A 24,673-nucleotide genomic window follows, 5' to 3' on the forward strand; every position below is an offset into this window, starting at 1 on the left:
GTGGGGGGAAGGGATACCAAGGTGGCGGCGAGGGAGGGTATATGTGTGGCGGGCATTGCTGGAAGATGGAGAAACAGCTGGAGGCTAATTTCAAAAATGGGGGCAGGGTACGCAGCTGAGCATCCTCTCCTCACCAGGCGTGCAGCAGAGGGGAACAATCACCTTGCTCCCTCTCCTCCTCGTTCCTTCCTTCCCTCCCTCCCTCGCTCGCTCGCTCGCTCCCTCCCCTCCCTGCCTCCGTCTCTCTCTGCATTCCCCCCTCTCTATGTTCTCTATGTGTGCATCACCAGGATGCGCGCAAGCCTAGCCGCACGGATAACCAGAGCAACGGGGAAGGCAGCCAATGGACTTCCCGCGCCGCTTCTTCCCTTTGGACCAATCAGGGAGCGGCGCGGCCGCAACCTTGCGGGTGGCTCGGCCCTACGGCCAATCAGTAGAGACGAGAAGGGAGGGAGGCTGGCCGGAGGGCCTGGTGAGTGTGAGGTGAAGGCGTGCACGGGGGTCCGCGTGCAGAGAGGCTATAAGTAGCTCGAGGCCGACGCGCGCCGCAGACATTCTGCGGAGACTCAGGCAGGGGGCGCGCCGCTGCAGCAACATTTTGTGTGCGTGTCGCTGCCGTTGTTTCATCTCCCTCCCGCGCGCTCGCTCCCTCGCCCGCCTGCCTCTCGTTGTCTTGCTCGCTATGAAGACCAAGTTCTGTAACGGCGGCGAAGCCGACCCTTCCCCGCTGGGGCTCCTGCTGGGGTGCGCCCAGGGCCCGGTTTTGCCCGCCCTCACCCAGTCGCCCTCGTCTCTGCCGTCGCCACCCTCTAACGCCGAGGTCGAAGCGAAGGAGCTGGGGCTCCGGGGACAGCAGCAGCAGCAGCAGCACCAGCCTCTCTCTCTGCCGCCCACCCCGCCGACCCCTCCCTCCCCGCCGGTTGAGGAGCAGCCCGACCCCCGCACCCGCCGCAAGGCGTATCTGTGGTGCAAGGAGTTCTTGCGGGGGGCGTGGCGGGGGCTGCGGGAGGATCAGCTGCGCATCACGCCCATCAGGTCAGCACCTTCGTCGGGTGGGGGGAGATGCGGGCAGCGGAAAGTCCAGCCCTAGGGCTCAGCCCTCTAGGGATTGGCAAGTAATAGCTGCGGGGTGTGTTGAAGCATGTGCAGAGTGCGTGCCTTTAGCCACTGAGTATCCCGCTGCTGGCTCATCTGGGGTTTCTAGGGAGGCTTGAACCATGGCGGTGTGATTTATTTATTTGAAGCTTGAGAGGAAAGGGGGTGGGGCATCTAGCGCTGTCGTACCTGGCACCTTTTGTCCCACAATATCTCGCTGATTACGAGATCGTATGGAGGAAGTTCTATAACTCTTAGAATTAGGTATCCAGTTAGTGGAAATTTACACGACATTTTGCTGATATAGTAGTTTCTTCCACAAAGGACATTTCATTAGGCTCCCAGTAATGTTGGAAGGACAGGAGAAGACCTGTATGTTTGGGTGTGGAAGGCGGTTTCAGTGCTGCTGAGTAACTGCTGCCTCATTGATGTGCCTGGACATTTCTGCACGATAGAAAAATGGTGTTTTGCCTTCTGTTTGAAGAAATTAGAGAAACTATAATCACAGACTCATTTCTTGACATATCACACCATTATTTGCACTAGATGTGGCTTATGACCCTAACCTGGTTTGCGTTTTCAAATGTGCAGTCATGCCAATTTAGAGTTGCCCTCCTTTTTGTTTTCATGTGCTCAGCACTTCTATTATAATATGGGAGCCCTTGGAGATGAAGCAGTGGCCTTTATTGTTCAGATATCATACATAGCACATCTTAATTGCAAACCCTCTTAAAATAAATTCCTTTTTCTGTTTTGCTGGATGATTTAAATCAGATTTTACACCAAACTTCCCTAACTATCGTTACTTAACTGAGCCACTGTTCTTCTAATGCTGGAGACTGCCCTAGTTGACAAAGTAGAAAGTGATGTAGAAATGACAATAGAAAATGGTGGAGGGCTGTTGATGTTTGGTAGCATACATGTTTCTTTTATCCCTTCGTAATGTCCAATCAAACAGGTTTTTGAAACACTGCAACAGAACTATTTTGAAACACTACAGTAAAAAAAATTAAACTCTTGTCTGCCTCCAACCTAAGAGGAGTTCTGCACAATACAGAAGTCACTTTAATCTAGGAAATTTTTGAACCCCACCTGTCACTTACCAGGTGTGAGAAATTCACATATGTGGCAAAATGGACATATAGGACTATCAATGTGTGCGTGTCACTTGATGAGCATTTGATTTTTATGTAGGAAATCCTATGTGATCTGCTTTGAATTTATGGTAACCCAGGAAGCTCTTGTTTATTTGCATTAGCTCATATTCAGAAGGAGTACCATTTTGTTAATCTCTTGAAATGAGCTACTAAATTATGCATACTAAATTAAATTTGTTTTTTCTCTGGCCATTAAACAGATGTTTCAGGAATGTATCATTCAAAATGCTTTAAAGGTGAAAGAAAAGTTTGAGATAATCTTTCTAAAAATTTGGCTCAAATTTGACTTATAGTGTCTTTTGTCGTGAGAGTTTTTTTTGAATGAGGCTGCCTAGCAGTATGAGTCATTTCTTGGCAACAAGTTCCTGTAGTATCAGGTGCCTTGCTCTGACTCATAATGCTAGCAATGAGTAGATAACTGGTTTGCATATGGTATGGATAACTAATCTAGAGTGGAAAGTTTTTGGTCTGGCCAGTTACTATTAGATTTTATACTTTTGCATTATTGCTGCTTAAGTGAACAAAGTAAACAAAAAAACCCACAAAGAACTATTTTTGAAATCACTTTTACTATTCCAGTATGTCCAAGCAGTTAATATTCATACCAAATGCATGAGAGGGGGAATTACATGCTTTAATTTCTATTTTGTTGGGATGGCAGTTCAGTTAATTTATAGTTTGAAAAGTAGTTAAATTGAACTTTAGAATTAAAATCCCTCAGAGTTTACAAGTAGGTATGACTTAATTGTCAGAACTGCTTGTATATTTTTCAGGGCATTTGTAAGAACTGCAGTTATGTAAACCAAAGGTCACAAATTAATAATTGGACATTTTTGCAGCTTAATGCTGCAAATTAGTAGAACTTATTTTTGTAAGCATGCTTCAGATTACAGTCTTAATTATTATATTTAAAGTTTGTTTAAAATGGACATGTTTTTCTTAAACACAATTACTTACATCTTTTCTCACAACCTTCCTGCTGTTGAATGCTAATTTTCTCTGCAGCATTTTATCTGTATTCTTGAACCTACCTTTGAAACATCTCTTCTGAATCCATTTTTTGCATAAATAGAAATTCGATAAGAAATTATTTCAGTGTGTTTTAGGAATAGGCAGAAAGGAGCTCTCACAATTAAGTTTATTTCTTAATACATCCTACTTTGTAAGATGAGGTACTAGTAACATGTTTATCTTAACATAATGTATAAAAAGTAGGGAAGTTGATGTACATATTGTCCTTCTTATGATACCAAATTAGAACTGGACTTCTACAATATCATATATATGAGCAGCAGTTATCTGTGACCTCCGATAGGATCTGGCAATGAAGTGGGGATTATATATTGCATCAGTTTACATATTTTAGACTGACTGAAGACTGGCAGATGTCAATATGGTCTTACATTTATATTGCTATGAGGTGTCACTGAATTCTATCAGTGACAAGAGAGCAATCCTATGTCCCCTAGACAGCATCTGGGGGACATAGGATTGTTCAGTTTCCTGGCAACAAGGTCAGAAACAGGGCTCTGCCCTCAGAGGGAGGAAACCGCACTCTCCCACCCTTTTCCCATCCTCCTCAGAGCCAGCGCAGAAAGAACTGTGCCAGTTATGTCTCCACGCTCAGAAAACAGAGCATGGAATCAGGGAAAAGGGTGTGTTTGTGGAGGACGGTGGGAGGCCGAGGTGTCTGCTATCTGACAGATCCTATGGCCATGGCCATCCCAGCCTCCTTCCCTCCCTGTTGCCTCGACAGGTGAAAATGCCCATATAGGTTAAATGCAGACCTGGACGCACAAGTTAAGAGGTTTACAAGTACCTGGAGAAGATCAGTTAGGATTGTGCACTAAGATATTTTAGATGGTGGTACTAAAGCAGGATTTGAGAGCCGGATTCCATTTTGGTTAAACTCTCAGGATCTGCATACCAGTGGTGGGTGGAGCCAAAGGCAAAAGGGGTGGAACCAAAAAACAAAAATGCAAGCATCATTTAGCTTAAAGCTCTTACTGCCAATAACTAAGCCTTAGGAGAGTTACTTTGACCTTTTAGAATAGAGAAAAACCGCAGAAAAGCTGGGAAACTCTCGGAGGGTCAGACTGGGACCCCTAGAGGGCTGGATTTCACCCTAGCCCTGAAGTTCTGCACTTCTGTCCTGAAGGGTCATCAATAATAGATGCCTATCTGTTCATCCATGATCCTCAGACCATTGTAGAAATAAGCATGCTTAGGCTTAAACTGATTTTATTGGCAAGTTATTGGTTTGTGTGGAATCCCATTCTGGAGTGAAAAAATGCTTCTCTTCTTCTGAAGTGACTGTGAAGTTACAGCCTCCAGAATCTTTAAGATCTGTGCTGCTTGCAGTCTTTTTAAAACACCTGACCACTCTGGACTAGTGGGTGTAGGCTAGCAACCTTCCAAGAGTGAAATGAATTGTAAAGGAATTGCATAATGTCTGAGTGAGGTTGTCATTTAGTGCCATTAGATAATTTAACCGGAAGCGTTACCCAGTAGATAGTCATAACACTGACACACAATCCCATTGCACAGGGCAATCACAATAGCAAGTCATCCAAGTCTAAGGCAGGCTTCCCTAACATGGTGCCCTCCAGGTGTATCGGACTACAACTCCTACCATGGTCAAGTGGGTTAAGAGATTCAAGTGGTGGGCTGAGCCTTATAAGTGAGATTCTGCCCATCTTAGATCAGGGCACTAGTAGTACCATCAACATTTTCTTTTTTATTAGGATGTTTTGAAAGGAGGAGGAAGATGGAGAAAAACAAGGGGAGGAAGGTATGAAACAGGAGGAAAAAATCAGGAGAAAGCTGTATACAATAGAATTAAAACTGGGTTCCATGTTTCAGAGAGAGATCCTGGTGGCTGTTCTGTCTTTTTTTCATTAAGTGAGTGTGAAAGTTCTATTTATTTATTGCATTTTTATACTGCCCAATTACAGTTTACAAAAATTAAAACCATAAAAGCCATTCAAAATATAAAACAAACAGTATAAAAGCATAATATAAAATACAATATAAAGACACAACCAGGATAAAATCAAGCAGCAATGCAGGAATTAAAAAAGATTTAAAATACAAATTTAAAACAGCAAAGTTAAAATTAAATTGCTTAACAGTTAAAATGCTTGTAAATTAAAAAGACCTTCACCTGGCATCTAAAAGAGTATAGTGTAGGTGCCAGATGAACCACAAGTTGAGGTAAAGGTCAAGACTCAGCCAGGGAAAGAGTCTCCTTGCCCAGTTACAAAATAGTGTAAGTTGAATGATAGGGATATGTGATACCTGTACACCAGAAATGCAACCTGAAGGGAAGATATGTGGAATTTGTACTACATGAAAAATTGCACACTTACCCTCCAAAAACGTGATGATGCAGGCAGGCTTGAGTGAAGGCTTCTGTGATGGTTCAGAGTACCTGAACCCTTTAGTAATTTAATAGCTGGCTTACTGGCAGAGGCTGATTTTTTGGACTCGTTGCTGTTGCAGTATCTTTGTGCAAGTTGATTCTCTGGACACATACCAAGTATAACTCCTTGTTCTTTAATTATTTATTAATCCTGATTTTTCTGCCCCCAGTGGAAGGAATTCAAACTAGCCAGAGTTGTCTGTTTCAACTTTTTTTTTATTAAGTTAGCTTTATATATGTACTTAATGCAGTTGTTGATGGGGGGAGGGCTTGCTTCTCTGCTGTATAAATTGTGTGGATGTGAGTGTACAACAGGGCTTGTTTCCACATGTTCTGTTCAATTACTCCTGGAGCCACACAAGCAGCTGTTGGGCCCCTTGGCTTTCTGCTTTTGCCTTATCGAAGTTGAGTGGGAAGCACACGCTCACAGGCATTTTCTGCAGATGGAAAGGGGGCCCCCTTGATGAATTTGAGATCGGCTCAAGTCCTTCTGGGCAGTGAATTGCATGGGAATAAATTTGTTTGATTTTCTTCTAGTACATGAGAACAGCAGACAGAGCAGTCCTCTTTTGGCCTTACTGGAAACAAGGTGGCCTCAGAGGGAGCTGGTCCGTTGAGGATTTCAAGCTAGAGTGGTTTCTCTTTCTTCCTCAGAAAGGGTAAAGACCCACCCCGCCTCACCTCCACAATGCAGCCCTGTTTTAACACATAAGCATTGTTGAAATTGTGTGAGAGAATAGCCCCATGTGAAAAGGGTACAGCACTAATTTTGTTTTCCCTTTAAATGAGGGCTGGTCAAAGCTACCTGCAAAACTGTCTTCTGATAGTAAACCTTTTCAGTTCTACAAAGGAGAATGGCTGCTGTCCAGAGGACAATACTTGCCATGGCTAAGAAGGTATGAGGCTATTTGCAACACTTATAATCTGTAGAAATTTCAAGGGAATGTCCATTAGCCTACCAAAGGAGCTCTGCCTCTAATTACTTTGACCTTTGAAGCAGATCACTGTGATACTTGTAATTAAACTAGTAAAGCATATGATTGAAGAAGCTTCTCTTTATGTTGAGTATATGGTGCCATCAATACACGTGCGCTTTCATAAGCAAAAGACAGCTTTCTGCTCTAAGTTTTTATTGTGGGGAGAAACAGTTTAGGCAAGAGAAGAGAATCTCAAGGGTAATTGAATGGGAAGGAGTGTGAGGCAAGGGTTGCTTGTGGGGAAGCTTTCAATTGAGAATGAAGAGAGGGGCTAAACTGAAGACAGTGGCAGGAGATCTTAAAGCTCCATTTTTATTCCCATTTATTTTATTTTTATTTTATTATTGGTCTGTTCTTCATCCATGTCATCTGTGTACAGCTGTTGTATCCTTAACCCCTTTATAGCCCTTCCTGTTGTCTTCTAGGCTTCCTCAGTCCTGAGGGTTCGGTGGTGGACCTCTTTTTTCATTCAGCCATCATGTTGGTTCCCTATTCCTTGGCTTCCTTGCCTCCTGGCTGGTACCTCATTTTCCATTCAACATTTCAGAACTGAGCTTCTGTTTTTAGGCCTATGAGGGTGTTCCTTCACCGATCACTTACTGCTTCATTAAAACGGCTGGATGGATTGAACTAGTTTCTGAACTTATAATGTAGAATTAGTTTGAATATACATTTTAAGGGTTGTATCCATTTCTGCCAGCAGGAGGGAACTGCTGGTAGAATGGATTTCTGTCTTTGCCCCTCCCCCCCTCCCAGTGTACCACCCAAATCTGCTCTGGAACATTGAGGGACCCTTGGGAGAAGATTTTGGGGTACACAGAGGGAACTGCATGTGGGCAGAGAGGAGAAGGAACTCCCATTGTGTGAGTAAACTTTGTTTCGTGCAAAAGATGGATTCAAGCCTAAATTACCTTGCTCTACTAGGTAATTGCCTATGAATTTCAAAAGCATAGTAGAGACGTTTCGTAGAGGAATGGGGAGAGGGGAACTTTCCCATTGACTGGATTCAGACGACAAAATAAATAACAGTAGGTTAAATAGTCAACGGTTGGTTATTGTGTCGTCTGTCGAGACTTTTTCACACTGAATAACTCTGCTGTACAGAGTTATTTGAACAACCATTGGTTGTTGTATTAGGCACTGTGACTATTTTGTCGCACACAGTTTGTTATTTTTGGCAAATACAGAGTCCCCTGGCAAGAGCCACCAAAGCAGCAGCTGCCGCTCTATTCCAACCGGCAGAACTTGTAATGGTTGATGGGATACCAGTGGGAGGACTGGGGGGGGAGGGGGAGGGGAGGGGGAATGTGTTAGTCCAACACACCGCCTTAATCCATATCACAGTTGATTATAATCATGTTGTGTGAGGAGTACCCCCTCGATATTAACCCACCATTGTTGACTGCTGTGTTGTCTGAATGCAGCTATTGTGTTTGCAGTACTACACTGTAGCTGCTTCCTCCAGCACCTTCCCTATCAGCAACACAGCTAAAGCACAGTAGCAATGAGAGGAAGAGTATGCCCTGCAGGTTTCATGAACAGCTTCTAAGAGCACAGCCTTCTTCCAACTCTAGCTATACTCACCTTTAGAGGAACATTCTGGAATGACCAGGGCCCAACACTCCCCTGACTCCTCCACCACTGTCCTTTCCAAAACCAATTGGGCACAACACCCAACTCAAGAACTCTCTTTAGAAAACAAGAGGAAGGTATAGGCAAGGCACTAAAATTGCATTAATGCCAGGTATTGTCATGCACTATCTTAATACTTAAGGGACGTTAGACTGGTAAAATTTCTTTCTACTTCTACTAGAATATATTCAAGTACAGATTTTAGCAATAAATTATTGGATGTTGCACCTAAGTTCAAGATGTGTATTTATAAACTATATATATATTACAAATGGCCATGCTAGCATTGTTGAACAGAAAATTTAGACTGTAGAATAGCTCTCCTATGCTCAGTTGGCCATTTCAGAGTTTTGAAAAACGAACAGTTGCATTCCTGTGAGAGCTTTCATATGATGAATAAATGTTATATTTCTCTTCATAGAGGTGGCCTCAGTAACATGTTGTTCCAGTGCTCATTACCTGATACCATAGAGACTGTGGCAGATGAACCACGCACTGTCCTTCTTCGTTTATATGGTGCAATTCTACAAATGGTGAGTATTTTGTGGTGGGGGGGAGTGGGCAGATATTTAAATACCTTGTGTTAGAATAGGCTTAAATACTAAAATGAGTTCCTATTGTGCATGCATACTCTGACAGAAGTCTTCATTCTAGACCTATTTATTGTCTATTGCTTAGAAATTGTACTGCTTTCTATATATATCTCAAATGGAGTTTTTTTTAGATAGTATGATGTGCTGTTGACCTTGTCAGTAAAACACGATCTTAATATTCCAAAATGTTGTCATTTATTATCTTATCTGCATTTTGCAGACTTGAGTTGTGATACAGCATTGGTAGTAAATCTGTCAATTGTTTAGAACTGAATTGGATCATTAATCTTGACCATATAGCAACTTACAAATCTCTTTCTAAAAGTCCTCTTCCAGGAAACATTTACAAGGCCTTTGCTGCGGCTAACTTAACACAGCATTTGGTATAAGACCCCAGTTTCCCCTTCCCCATGTTGTCACTTATCACTGTATTAATATGGATGAATGCAAATTAAATTAGAAAATGCGGGGGTGGGGGGAGCATATTCCATGTACCGTGGGCACAGTGTCCATGCAGAGATGATTCCTGTAGGCTCAATAGAGCTCCTTCAACCCCTAGGTTTATTTATATATTAAGGATTTTACCCTTAAAGAAGGCATAGAAATAAATTTAAATAAAACAAAACTTTACTTACCAGCCTTGAGCCATGCCTCCAGTACAGATTATACAAAAATACAAATCCAGAATCATGATAACAGGAGCAGCTAAATGTAATTAACAGTGCAATCATATACATGTCTACTCAGAAGTAAACCCCATTGAATTCATTGTGGCTTACACCCAGGTAAGTGGGTATAGGATTGCCCCCATAACCTTTAAACATCTGAGAGAATAAAAACATCTTTATGGTGCTGAAAAAATAACAATGTGGGTGCCAGGGAATTGCACGAGCAGGTTAACATCACACTATGTAGAGAGAGTGAAGGCGGACCACAAGTTGCCCACCCCTCCTTTAAATTGAATTTTGAATTGTACTTGGGAATGGACTGGAAGCCAGTGAATGTCTTTAAGTGTTAGCAAAATGTTCCCAGTTACAAGTCTCAATTAATAGCCAAGCAGCTGTATTTTGAAACATGCAGTGCTTTACAGTAGCCAGTCCTGGAGGTTACCTTAGCATGGGTAGCTGTGGTCAGGGTAGCTCTCCCTGCCTTGATGAGGTTTATGAAGGGTGCTCCTTGCCACAGAGGCTGTGGGGCCTCAAGTGAAAAAAATGAATCTTGGACCACCTCCAAATTGCAAACCTGCTCTCCGTATGCTCTTGGGCTCTGTGGTGGACTGAATCATGCCACGTTTTTATATAATTATGTTTAGCCACATAATGAACACAATGAGACTGCAATCCTGTGCTCATTTACTTTCCAATAAATTCTACCGAACACAATGAGGCTTGTCTCTGAGTAAACCTGCATTGCAACATTTCCTATAAGTAAACAGTGAGCAGGAAATGGTCTTCAGTCCTAGTGCTTATAGTAACATGAAATTAGGTTTGGATTCTAGCAGGCTGGTGTTGTTGTTGTTGTTGTTATTGCTGTCCATATAGACACTGCCACAATCCTGAATTTCCAGTTCAACTATTAGACGAACCCAGAAGTTTGTCATCATTCCCACGTAATATGAATAGTATTTTAGCATTCATCCTAAATTGCTTAGCTAGTTTCTAAACATCTACTGAGTTGATGTGCAGCTGAACCTAGAATATTCAACAGAATGACCAACTGAACAATCCATTACATTTATCCAGTAATGCAATTAATAATGGTAGTGACTGCTGGATCGTGCTGGAGAGTTTTGGAATCAGTTCTGCAAGATATAATCTGTAAGAGGTAGAAGGAGTCTTTTCTCCTTGCATTGCTATCATTCCAAGCATGAAAACATGAGTTCTTCCTTAACACTGAAGAGCAGGTACATGGGGGATGAGGAATAGGGAAAATGCATTCAAATATCCATATGCTTATAGAAGAGTCCCCCTTCCATAGATATCCCTCATTGTAAACATGGTGTAGCACCCAGAAAGGATCTCTTAACTGCTTGTACTCAATTTCTTATAACTAGTGTACTCCCCATTTCCATCTATTGATATAAAATGTGCAACATGCCTTCATATAACTATTTGAGAATACAGTGAGAGTTATTGGGGCACAGGTTTGTGGTTGTATGTATAAATTTCGGATTCGCTGTTGCAATATATAAAATACTCGGATTTGGAAAACTTCAAGCAAGTTACTGCTAAAATATAGCTTTCTCTTGTTCATCTTAATGTATTAAAGTGAAACAGTGGCCAGTAGATGGTAGAAATTATTGCATTGCAATGATTTGCTAACTTTCCTTTGGAACAATAGTGTAGTGTTTTCAGGTTCTTAGCATTAATTCCTATGGAATTTCCAGCACATCTGTTGTAATCAAAGTATTCTGAATATCGAAGCTTGAAGAATCATAAATTGGAACATGGGCACATTTTGCTTTCACTCAATATCCATCTTTTTAACATACTTTCTGTGTCCTTTCGTAAAGAAAATAACACAGGAGCTCTGTTATTTTTCTTCAAGGCCTAGTTTGGCCAATCATTTGAGTGTTAACATCCTAACCTTTTTTTTCTCTTGGTATTTAAGATATTTTGAGATATCTAACTTCCTTTATTTCCATAGTGGCAGTGAAATGACTGCTCTTGTTGGTGCAGTTCACTAAGGGTTAAGTAAGCAGAGGCAGTCCCAAGGTAAAATTTTCAGATTATATAGAGGGTCTCAATATAAACATTTGTCTCTTCCAGATCAGCCTTTAATGCATAAGCAAACTGATCTTGCTGTAGTTGCAAACCTTTCGAGATCTCAAAGAACTTTCTCATTTGTGTTGTTGGGTATACATAGGAATAACTTCAAAGAAAACATATTTTGCTGCAGTTGGTAATTTTAAAAGTCCACGGGATGCTTATTTTAATTACAGGTGTACATACCCACATTTTTTCCTTCTGGTATGATTGATCCTTAATTGCAATTTATATGGTTTAAGACTTCTGAAGCAGAGGGTGGCATTTTCCAGTTGGTTTAAATCAATTATTTTTCAGTTAGAAGATAAATTCTTGTTATAGCTGGTACTGTTGTCATCATGACATTCAAGCACATACTCAAGAACAAATTTTCATCTTCTCAACTCCTTTATTCAAAATTTTAAAATGTTAGTTTTACCAGTCCTGCACATTTCAGCTAAGCCACCTTTAAATTACATCCACACCCTACACCGTTATTTAGAGGCTAAACATGAGTCCAGTTTGCTTGTCATAATTTCTGGAAGACACAAATGTCAATTCATACTGTTCAATATTGTTTAAGTTGGCTAAAGCTTCCATGCAGAAAGGGCATGGGGCCTTGCTCAGTCATAATAGCTTTTATTTTTAACCCACTATTTGTGCATGTATGATATGAGGACAGGAAGTGAGCTTAAGGTGGATTGATCTGTGTAAAATTTTCAGCCTGGCAGAGATTAATATAAAGAACCTCTGATCACATAGTTGAGAGACTTATTTAAGAAGGTGTATACCTGTGCTTTTGGAGAATTGAGGTTCTAATTAGACGAATTGTGCTTGAAATACAAATATTACATTTCAATTTCCTCTCCACTCCAAAAACAGAAAGGACATGTCTTCATAAAAGCACTTCAATCCTATTGTGCATAGAAAATCATTAGAGTTGGTGCTGACCCCATTGCTTAGCTTTAAAGGATTTGTTTCTAGAAATAGTTCCTTTGCAATAAAAAACAACTGTTGGTTGGTCTCTAAATGCCAAAGCTATTATCCATTATAGCAATTTGAATTTGGGATTGAAATGGATCTAACTTCTTGCTACTTTACATTTATACAAACTAAAATTTGCAGAATAGTTGTATTAATGCTTAATTGTAGCAGAAGTCTCATGTTACCCAAATAATGGGAGATTTGGGGATAATAGCTCCTGTCCTATTTCTGATGTCGAGGTACTAACAGCCAAATAAAAACATTGCATAAAATAGGAAACGTTTAAGACTATTTAATGTTCCTATAGGCTCATGTCATTTCAGTCATACAGAGAACAAGGTTAGAAGTATTGACTGCGATTATGTGGTATTGCATACCTGCTTTGCTTTTTTTACTGCTTGTAAGTAAACAAGTACATAGAATCCTGTAATTGTAATACTCCATTACTGATGTGATTCTTGCTTTTAATGTCTTCTAGCAAGGAATAACCGCAAATGCCTTTTATTGGCAAATAATTTGATAGCTGAACTCCGGTTAAGGGGGTATTTGTTTTGTTGGGTGGCATTAAGGGTCTTCTGAGGGTAATGTACCATTTTAGTTGTATGTGCATGTGTTCTCTGCTGCAGGCTTATCCATGCGATCGTGCCTAGAGCACTCTGGTTTCCAGGTGACAGACACGATTCACGGTATAGTATGAGATCTCTGAAGTTGGAGCATTCTCTACGGGTTACATTTCTTTATGGCTCAGTGTGAAGTTATGATGAAAATACTTGACTTATAAACATTTTTGTAATATCCAAGCAGTTAAATGGGAGCTATGAATGTCAAAATACTGCATTGAACACCCCTTCTGCTCCTCTTAAAGAATGGTAACTTGATCAGAAGTAAAAAGGATTAGGGATGTTCTTGGTTTTTGTAGGACCTGTATTAATAACACCCATTTTCCCCTTTCTGATGCGCTATTCATAATAGCTTCTAGTAGGATAGAGTATTGATTTTTATTCATAAAAACAGTTGACACAATCTGCTTCATGTTTCTCAGTTTTGAGGACCCTCCTTGTATAAGAAGGTTACAACATTACAACTTCTGTACCTGCATTTTAAGACTAGAATACAGAATTGGGTACAAAACTGCCCGACGTGGGGCTTAAACCATTTGAAAAGGTTATGTGAATCTGCCTGTATTCTGTGGAGCTCCTTCAGGAGCTGTACAAGATAAATAAGCCAAACTTTCATTTGTGAAATGAAAGTGTTAAATAAGTGTTGCCTATTTACCAGTTTGTTACTAAAGTCTGTATTTGGGTCTTAATATACTTGTATATTGGACTTATAATATTGGAGGCTTATTTGATTCAGTCTGCATTTCAATTTAAACTTGTTCTATCTACTGATTGAACTGGATTGTTGCTATCTAAAAACCCAGTACAAATATAACCAACATCGTATTTTGGGTATCCTATCTACTAATTTGATTCATTTGTCATTTAATTACATTCTTGCCTCTTGTCTGGTCTTTAAATATAAAAGCAAAATATAATTGCCCAGACTAAAGTGTAGTAACGTGGTCATGAATATTACTAGTTCATTTTGGCTGTTGGAATTTCCCTTGTACCTAATTTTCACTTGTTTTAAAAGTCATATTGCACTACTGAGGATACTTTGTCCCAGAACAGCAAATATGGTATTTCCTGAATCTCAATTTTACATGGAAGATTTCCTGCATATTAGCTGTTTTTATTATTTACAATTATAAAATGCATGGACATTCTGTACATGGTTCCTTTGTCTCGTTTCACCAGATGGCTGTGGCCTATTGTGAGAAATAAGAGACAGAGGTTGTAGCAACTACATCTAGAGACCAACAATGTACATGGGATTTGTTAAGCAGCTCTTGCCAGCAAGCAGGAAGGAGTCTTAATAATGTAATTCCAAAAAGGTCCCAATGTATTCAATAGATGCCTGCTCATCTCTGGCCTGTGCTCCAGGGTGTCAGAATCATTACAATAGAATTTTCCTGCAACATAATGTCCTATTTGCTTTGTTCTTGGTAGGAACTGTACAGTAGCTTTCTTGTAATCTCCTTGGAGATTGGCCATTCTGTGCACAATAACAGTCCTGTTTTAAGAAGGCAGTGGGTTGCTACCTAAGTAGGTATCTGGAATGTGGATGTATTGGTCTGGTGGCTTTTACTTTATCTCACTGAAAAACCAGTGAGACACAGTAGCTCCCGCTAGCACAGCAACTGTTTCCAGCTCCTGACGAAGGACGATACGTCCGAAACGTTGAGCAGAGCATTTTTGGATTTAAAGAATAAAATAGTTTTTAATACGTTTATCAAGCACCAGAGTTGATCTCTCTTTTTAGCATCCATGCTTAATGGTGCATTTTCCCCCCTACATTGGCATACCAGCTTTTACTTTAGACATTTTTGAAGCAATTTTCAGCAAAATACTTTATTAGCATGAATATTTCAAGACAATCAGAGCAGTCTTAATGTTTTGCCTGCTCTGCTCACTGTTTTTCATTGTAAAGTCAGCTCTTCAAGTAAACAAAAGAGCTTGTTGCCACAGTTCAGCCATAAACGGAACTATTTAGAAGTGAGTCCCATTCATCTAAAATCGCTGTCTTCTGCTAGGCGTTAACTGGTACTAAGAGAGCAGAAGGAACCCAGTAGAATTCTCCTCCTGTGATCCTCTTTGATTAGATCTCTCCCTTTTTTCTTTCTCTGCAAACTCAAGTCAAATTGGGACAATTAAGTTTCTTAGGCATTGAAAATCATTAGTACTAAAATACTGGCTAGTCTACTACTACTTGTGTGATTCAAGTAAGTTAAAATTGTTACTTACAAAGGCCTTGGGGGGTTGGGGAACCTCTCTAATCCAGTTTGCTTCTGGTGGATTCTACCATCATAGGGGAGCATCAAGCAGAAAAACCACCTGGGTGATGTGTAACTTGACTGCTATTCAAGGAATAGTCAGTGAGAAAATAGTGCCAGTGATATAACATTGTGTAACATTAATATGCATTTGTAAGTTTGCCCTTGTGAATATGTGAAATAATCTTATGTTTTCATTGAACAAAATGTAGTTTTACAGTATCATTCATATGTTCTAATCTATAGTATTTTAATGGAAATAATTACTACACTGTGTAAAATGGTTTATTTCAAGTTGAAGCAAGTAAGCTGTGAGAAATTCTGTAGCTTGGGTAGTACTTTAAAAACTGGTATTGGATATTTGTTCAGTTGGTACTTGGTAAAGGAATGTTAGATCAGAAAAATTATGCTCTGTTCCATTATCTTTATTAATTTTAGTAATTTTAATCAAAGGCTTCCTTTAGGGGCCTCTAAATGTAGTTTGGTTTTAAACAGTGTGGTTTTAAACAGTGTTGTTACAGAATTGCAGCATTAGTAGCTACAGTAAACTGCTACTGAATGGAGCTGGAAAATGGAACAGGTTTCATAGCTCTGAAATCCTTAATGGACTACAAAGCTTGCATTCCTACTGCATTTTAAAGGTGCAGTTATAGTAAAAGCATGTGCCATTGAGCCACACGTTAAAGCACAACTTGGAACCTTAGAAAATGCTTTGATAGGTATTAACAAGCATACTGCAGTCCACTATGTCTGGAACTGATTAATGCTTTGCTTTGCTTACAGTGTGTTGAGAAGTGACATAAGATTATCTCTAAAATGTCTTAAAATATTGTTGTTACTTTACAGTAGAAAAGAAATCTGTCAACAAGTTGTTACTGGATAAGTGAGTGCCTCCTTTAACTGTAAAACTAGATAAAGTATTCTGTCTAAACTAGTTTTTGTGTATTGTTTCAACTGTGCTGCTGCTTGCAAGCTTTGCATCTCTCTAGCAAAACTGGTTTATAGTAAAACCTCATTTTATCACCTGAATTTGGATGCTTCTGTGTCCTAGGAATAGTTGGTTCCCAGCTGCTATAGTCCTACAGATGACCACATCTCATACTAGTGGTCTTGTCTATTCTGTCTATAGGCAAGCTGATATATTAAAATTCAATGGCACATCCTTTTTGAAGAATCTGGAGTGAAGTCTCTCGGATTGAGAGAATTGTCTGATACTTTGTCAGTTCAGTATCAAATAAATAGTTCTAAGTATAGCTGGCTTTCCTAACTCTCCTTATTGTGGTGGCTGCAAGTTGCTACTAATGTTGATGTTAGACACTCATTGTAAATGTTAACTTTTCTCATTCATAGAGGTCCTGTAATAAAGGAGGATCTGGACAGGCTCAAAAGGAAAATGATTTACAAGTAAGTGTTATCTTTTCTTAGTTTTCATATTAGGTTGATATAAAGCAAGCATTGTATTTGCTCTCAGACTACATGCCCATTTCCACTATCTTTCCCAAACATTTTCCCTTCTTCCCCCACCCCAAACATATTGGAAGAGGAGCAGGTAAATTAGCCTGAAGTTATGACTGAAGTTTAATCTGGGTTTGTTCCAGGGCCTGCTCCCTGTGTTTGTGTGCCATGTGAAATGTTGATGAATAGCTGTTTTAGATTAGAGGACTGTAAGCAAGGGCAGGCTATCACCTAAGGTCTGTGAGAGAGAAGAAAGTATCATTGTCCAGGATGGATTATAAATTATTGAGGCTGTTCCAAATTTAGTTATACTTTGGAATAGATCCATTGAAATTAATGGGACTTAAATTAGTCATCCCTGACTTAATTCCCATTGAATTCAATGGGTCTATTCTAAGTATGAGTAAATGTGGAAGAAGCCCATTGGTGATACATTGGGAGTAGTTTTAGGTTACAACAAGTGGTGTTCTGTCACTTTCTTTTCTGTGTAATGTCTTCTGTGTTATAACAATGCTTCAGGACTGCTGTTGTATATCAATATGTAGCATCATGATTCACAGAGCAGGCTGCAGCAGTTCTCTGCAAACAAATCCATTTGAGATTAAAGGCTGCAACTTGCTGCCTCATTCAGGAGAACCTTTTGCAGAAAAGAACCTCAGCCTGCAGTATTACTACCCTGTGAACATAGGGAAGAGGGCTCTAAGGAATAAGATTTCATTTAAAGAACTACTTAAATTTGGAATCCTATATCTGAATCTTTGATATTGATATATCTGAAAATTGCTTATAGATGCCCAATGAAAACTGAAGAAATAACCTTGAAATTCTCCATTTGAATTGGGCCAATAACTTTTCAGCTAAATATTAATGCAGTTTATCTTAGATTGCCTAAAGCTTTGTTTTCAAATCCCTTTCAAGAGGCCTTTGAGTAAATCATTAGTAATTCTAAAAGCCTGGATTTCTAAAGTGCAATTAATCATTCTTAAGATAAAGACAAATCTGAATTGAAACTAGTATATTATATCCACTGAAGCATTTCTGAATTAATCACCCTTAGATTTTGGCTCAAAAGTACAGGCCAAAAGTTTCTATTATGCCTCTTTAAACTATTTCTATTATGCAAAAATTATGCAGGCTACATCTATCAACATTCCCATTTCTAGCATTACTATATGGTTGGAGAAAATTACATCGGCATTCTACTTAAAATATGAGTAGTAGAACAGTTTGCATTGGTATTTAGTATAGTTTGAAAATGCTTGCTTCTTGGCCCATTTAGTATAAAATTGACATTAATGGGCTTAGATTGGAATTATGGAATCCCAGAGCTAAGATAATTTCAGGTTTGCCAGATAATGCAGAAATTAGGGATAAATTTTAACCACCCTTATATATGAAATTGTTGTATTTTAGTTTTATTTAGGACTGAAAATCAGTGAAATACTCAGAATTTCACGTTTCTGTCAACAATAGGAATACAAATATAACATGTCTCTATCAAACTTAAAGAAATTTATGAAATTAGTACAGTTAGAAGTTAGGGTTGTATTCAGTATTATTATTATTTATTTATATAGCACCATCAATGTACATGGTGCTGTACAGAGTAAAACAATAAATAGCAAGACCCTGCCGCATAGGCTTTCATCAATACAATGTATTCCCCTTCCTTACTGAATCCCCCTAAGCCGCCCCCCCTAAGAATCTTCTCTGGAGGGTTAGGAGAGTACCCTCTGGTGCAGATTTGGGGTATGAGGAAGGAAAGTTGAATTAGTTTCTGGTAGCAGTGGATTCTTGATCACTATTTTTAGTGAAAACAGCAAGAAATCTTCAAATAACCAAGTTCAGAACACTGCCACAGTTTAACAACAATTACCTGGCAAGAGTCCCAAAAGCATATGTTTGTCCAGTTCTTAACCATTCTTCAATTTGTGTACTCTCTGATGTGTCCCATTTACTTCACTCCTACAATTGTGCAATTTGTCCATACTTCAGTTTTTGTGTTCAACTGGGCCAACTTAATTTACCCTACACTAAAAGCAAATAGGATTTATTGCTTTCATCTGCCTAGCTTTTGAGGATTAGTTTGCCTTGACAAAACTGTACTTTCCAACATATAAAACTGACCTGGTTTGCACATAACACTAATCCATGGTTTATTTAACCCATGGATTGTTGAATTGTGGTTTGTCATGATGTGTGAACTCAACCACACTAGGAAACCATGGTTTTTTAACCAAAACAACTTAAAAAGAACCCAAGGTTTGTTGTTGGGTTGTGAACTCTGGGTTATTTAAACCATGGGTCATTGTTATATGCCAGAAAAGGGCTGTTTTGCCAGGCAGAGAAACCCAGCCACTCTACTACAGAACTGCCAAGGCATTTGAGATACAGGGAGAGAGCCGGTGAGAATTGTCTGCCAAACAAATTCTGGGCAGCAAACTATGTTGGACTCTTCCCCCACCTCCACAGGGCAAACTGCCATCTTGGCCCTGTGGGGAAGAAGAAAGACCGAGGGGACAGGAGCAGGAGATTGTAAGCCTATGCGGCAGGGCCTTGCTGTTTACTGTTTTACTCTGTACAGCACCATGTACATTGATGGTGCTATATAAATAAATAATAATAATAATAATAAGGCCGAGGAAACATCGGGGCCTGCTCTTGTTGGACTCTTCCCCCACCCCCACAGGGCAAACTGCCATCTTGGCCCTGTGGGGAAGAAGAAGGACCGAGGGGACAGGAGCAGGCCGAGGAAACATCGAGGCCTGCTCCTGTTGGACTCTTCCCCCACCCCCACAGGGCAAACTGCCATCTTGGCCCTGTGGGGAAGAAGAAGGACCGAGGGGACAGGAGCAGGCCGAGGAAACATCGGGGCCTGCTCCTGTTGGACTCTTCCCCCACCCCCACAGGGCAAACTGCCATCTTGGCCCTGTGGGGAAGAAGAAGGACCGAGGGGACAGGAGCAGGCCGAGGAAACATCGGGGCCTGCTCCTGTTGGACTCTTCCCCCACCCCCACAGGGCAAACTGCCATCTTGGCCCTGTGGGGAAGAAGAAGGACCGAGGGGACAGGAGCAGGCCGAGGAAACATCGGGGCCTGCTCCTGTTGGACTCTTCCCCCACCTCCACAGGGCAAACTGCCATCTTGGCCCTGTGGGGAAGAAAAAGGACCGAGGGGACATCGGGGCCTGCTCCAGTTGGACTCCCCTCCTTCGGGAGCAGGACAGTCCCATCAACCCTTTTCCCAGTCCACTTAATTTCGCTCTCTCTCTTTACCTCTTCCCTCCTGAACTCCTTTTCCGTGTGTGTCATGTCTTTATTAGACTGTAAGCCTGAGGGCAGGGACTGTCTTTTTTGCTAAGTGTAAGCCGCTCCGAGAGCCTTTTTTGGCTGAGGAGCGGGGTATAAATATGATAAATAAATAAATAAATAAATAAATAAATAAATAATATGTTCCAATTCACACATAACACTGAGTCACAATAGGTTAATTAACCCAGGGGGCTTTGTGGCATGCTGGCTGCTATTTTAAATATGCAAACTGTGGTGAGGGTTATGTGAGGGTTAAACAACCATCATATAACCCTAGAACAACTCATCTTCAGCTTTGTTGTCACTGCCTGTTAGTTCTGTTTCACACATATATGTATTTCAATGACATATGTTTTCTCATATACTTGCTCAAGATAATCACCTGAAAAACATTAATTACAACTTTGAAACTGCCAAGCTTACCTAATACTGTCTTTGCAATTGGCATCCATTCCTTGTTACAAATGAACATTTTCATGAAATGGAATTTTTTTCTACAGAAAAATGAAGCATTGAAAAGTTTTCTACCCCACATAACTATCCACAGCTGGCATTCCTCAAGGGCACCATAAGCAAAGCCTCCCCAGCTGATCTTAAATCCCAGGATGGTTGGTATTGGTGAAGGCCTTCAAGTACCTGGGTTCTGAGCTGTTTAAGGCTTTGTACACAAGTAGTATCACCTTGAATTTGATCCAGTAACTCACTGGCAGCCAATGCAGAGATTTCAAAACTAGTGTGATATGCTTATATCTTACTTCCTTGTCAGCACACAGATAGCAGCATTCTGCAGCAACTGCAGTTTCCAGACTGTCTTCAAAGGAAGCCCCACATAGAGAGCATTGCAATAGTCCAATTGGGAAGTTACGAGAGCATAGACTACTGTTGCGAAGTTATCCTACTCCAGGAACAGCTGTAGGTGACAAACCGTTCATAGCTGGCCATGTGTATCCCTGGCCCCTGAGGCCACCCTAGGCCTCTAGCAACAGTTTAAGATTGAGGAGTACTCCCAGATACATACCTGCTCTATATACATACCTAGTACTGCCCCATGCACGACAGGCAAACTACCTAATTTCTGGACCAGGGAGTTACCTACTCACAATGCAGTTACCTTTTCAGTGGTAATGATTACCTTTATTTAAGCAACTTTACCCACCCTTTAATCAAAAAGGCTTCCAGTGTGTAATAACAAAGATCAATAATATTATGGTCCCCACTCTCAGGCTTATAATCTAATAGACACAAAAGGAAAGGATTTGGAGGGAGGAGGAAAAAAGTACTCAAGCATTATTTCTTAGTTACAAAATTCTCACAGTGACCAGCTGTCTCAGTAGAGCTGATGGAATGGCCCTTTCCCCCTTGTAATGGCTGCTGCCACATGATACTTGATGGAAGGAGGAAACAGATGATGTTGGCTTCTCAGCAGAACTGGTACTAGCCCTGATTTCCTTCACTCTGCTGCAGCCGGATGCCAGTGCTATTGCAGTAGACCAGCCTTTCCTAACTTGGTGCCGTCCAGGTGTTTGGGACTACAGCTTGTACTATCTGACCATTGGCCATTCTGGCTGGGCTGATGGGAGATGAATCCAAAACATCTGGAGGGCACTAGGTTAGGGAGGACTGACAGGCTTACAAGAAGGGTGTCTGGTTAGCTCTCATATAAGGTCAATCTGATTTCTAGACTTAAATCGAACATTTAAAAGGCCATCATTTCTTACTCTTAATGGCAGCTTGCATTCTAAACTGCCTGTTAGATCAGCAGGTAAGCAGTCAGAAATTATAATATGAAGATTGGATAACATAAAATAAAGCCATGTAACGTTTTCCTAAAACTAGCATTGAAAACTTGAATGAACTTACAAGGATGCAGTAGTTGGTGCACTTTCATCTAGGGATGTCTAAGAAATCCACAGTGGATTCAAATAAGTTCAGGCTTCTAAGAATTCAACCTGCAGATTCCAAAGTGGACTGGCCTTTTCCAAGTCATGTGAATTTCATGGAATTGCAAGCTGTTTTTTACTTTGGGGGTTGGTGGGATGTGCACAAAAGCACATTTGTGCACTTGCATCAAAATTCATATACATCTCTTAAAAAAGAAAAATCTGATTCAGTCAATATCCTGGCACTTAAGTTGTGTAAGTTCTTATAGCTGAACCTAATTGATGGCTTGTACATAAACTCAACTTATATTTATTCCAAAGTGTATATTTTGTTTTTGTGACTCGCGTCAGAGGATATATATGCACCAACTTCAGTTTTCTTGTTCTTTTTAGGGTGCAGAAGCTGTGGTTCTGGAGAGTGTTATGTTTGCCATTCTTGCTGAGAGAGCTCTTGGACCAAAGCTCTATGGAATCTTTCCACAAGGCCGGCTGGAGGAATTCATTCCTGTGAGTGCTAATTATTAGTCATTATGGTAGAAGTTGTAATGAACATGACTGTCCCGTCTCTAAATTACTAACAAAGACAGGTGTCAAAGTAAAGCATTTGCCAGTGTGTAGTAATAGTTTTCTGTAATTTGATGTTAAAATATAGATTTGGCAATACATATATGGAGAATGGAAGCTGTTTCAGATTTTTTGGATTTGACTTTTAACAGCACCTGTATTAATGCAACAAACTATGGTTAGAGGAACTGGCCTTTAAGATGGTAAACTGTAGCACTGAAACAAAAGTCAGGAATGTGCTCCACTCACTTATTCGGTTCCCAATATTTGTTTATCATTACAGGACAGTTATTTCATCAATAAATTTGATCTTTCAATTTCCAAGAAATGCATTCCTCATAATTCATTTGTACTGTGTTATATATATTTCAGAGCAGGAAGCTGGACACTGAAGAACTAGGTTTGCCTGATATATCAGCAGAAATAGCTGAGAAAATGGCTAGATTTCATGGAATGAAAATGCCATTTAATAAAGAACCTAAGTGGCTCTTTGGAACCATGGAAAAGTAAGCAACTGTAATTTTATCTACTCGTTTAACATGGCACACTCCTTAAGTAGAATGGCCCCTATTTAAGCTCAGAAGTAGGGTTTTATAAGAGTTTTGTTTCCTTTTATTATGGTGAGGATGGTATCCTTCCCTAGACTAACTTACAGTGGCAAGAAAGCCCTTTGAAAATTATTATTATTATTATTATTATTTATTTATTTATATAGCACCATCAATGTACATGGTGCTGTACAGAGTAAAACAGTAAATAGCAAGACCCTGCCGCATAGGCTTACAATCTAATAAAATCATAGTAAAACAATAAGGAGGGGAAGAGAATGCAAACAGGTACAGGGTAGGGTAAGCTGGCACTGGGTAGGGAAAAACTAACAGTAGAAAGTAACAGTAGAAGTCTGCACAACATCAAGTTTTAAAAGCTTTAGGAAAAAGAAAAGTTTTTAGTTGTGCTTTAAAAGCTGCGGTTGAACTTGTAGTTCTCAAATGTTCTCCAACTGTATCTTTATTTTAAGAATACTCGGATGGTTGTGGGAGAGGTGTATGCTTGTGGACACTCTTGCTTAGGAATACTAACTGCAACAAAATCATTACGCAGGTACCTAAACCAAGTGATGAGAATCAAGTTTACTAGGGAATCGCGTGTTAGAAAACTGAACAAGATCCTCAGTTACAATCTGCCCCAAGAAATGAAAAGTCTACGGTAATGTTTTAGCTTTTAACAGTTTACATTTGTTTTACAACTCTTAAGTAATTCACTGTAAATGTTTTCAAACATAACTCTAGCCGAAGAAGCTCTAGGCACTTTTTTTGACCTGAATTTAAACATTGAGACTCTTTATCAGCTTTCTGTTTAGGTATAGATATCTCTTAGACATCTAAGAATAGAAATGCATTGGAGTTGATTCAGGGGAGGCCATGTTGCTTGATCGGGTCTAGCATTCAGTGAACTTGGTCAAGCTAAGTCACTTCTGCAAAATGTTTTACATGTAGAGTCCATTGCATATTATATCCATAGAGACAGCCATGCTTAACTTGGGTTCCAAAGTAAAGTGGTCACAAACCCAGTTTCTACCAGGAAAGACAAAAATGGTTGGATACATTAGAATTGAAAGTTTCTTCATCCTCAAGGACTTTTAAGCTTCTGCTATGGAGTGGCATAGAAATGTAATAAATAGTTTTAACAGAATATCTATTTTCTAATTGCAACTTTGCCATGAGTAGTAGTCTCCATGGCAATAGAGGCAAGAGATGTTTTCCCCCAACCCCCCAAAATCATTTGTAAATTGCATGTACAAGAAACTGGCCAAAGGATAGAGGCAGAGTCTCCAGACACAGCTTTACAAGCACTGTTCCTAAGGTTGGAACTAGCAAGTGCTTAAGTGAAGTACTTTGTATCTATGATTTGCCTTTCCCTTGGAATGGAGATAGACATGGGAAAGGGCACATGCAACAGATGCAACAGACCCACAATCTGAGGAGC

The 24,673-nt window shown here is 40.1% G+C and overlaps 1 protein-coding gene across 1 annotated transcript in view; it reads left to right on the forward strand.

Moving 5' to 3' along the window:
* Nucleotides 1-569: 569 nt before the first annotated feature.
* CHKA (choline kinase alpha) overlaps nucleotides 570-24,673 on the forward strand; it is a 31,026-nt gene continuing 6,922 nt past the window's right edge. Inside the window, exons 1-6 of the mRNA XM_063117086.1 lie at nucleotides 570-1,035; nucleotides 8,704-8,815; nucleotides 16,829-16,882; nucleotides 22,517-22,630; nucleotides 23,060-23,193; nucleotides 23,789-23,893. Coding sequence (XP_062973156.1) covers nucleotides 683-1,035; nucleotides 8,704-8,815; nucleotides 16,829-16,882; nucleotides 22,517-22,630; nucleotides 23,060-23,193; nucleotides 23,789-23,893 — 872 coding nt within the window. The 5' untranslated portion in view covers nucleotides 570-682. The remainder of the gene's footprint in view (nucleotides 1,036-8,703; nucleotides 8,816-16,828; nucleotides 16,883-22,516; nucleotides 22,631-23,059; nucleotides 23,194-23,788; nucleotides 23,894-24,673) is intronic.

This window comes from Elgaria multicarinata, chromosome 2, assembly GCF_023053635.1.
Source record: "Elgaria multicarinata webbii isolate HBS135686 ecotype San Diego chromosome 2, rElgMul1.1.pri, whole genome shotgun sequence".
Taxonomy (NCBI): Eukaryota; Metazoa; Chordata; class Lepidosauria; order Squamata; family Anguidae; genus Elgaria; species Elgaria multicarinata.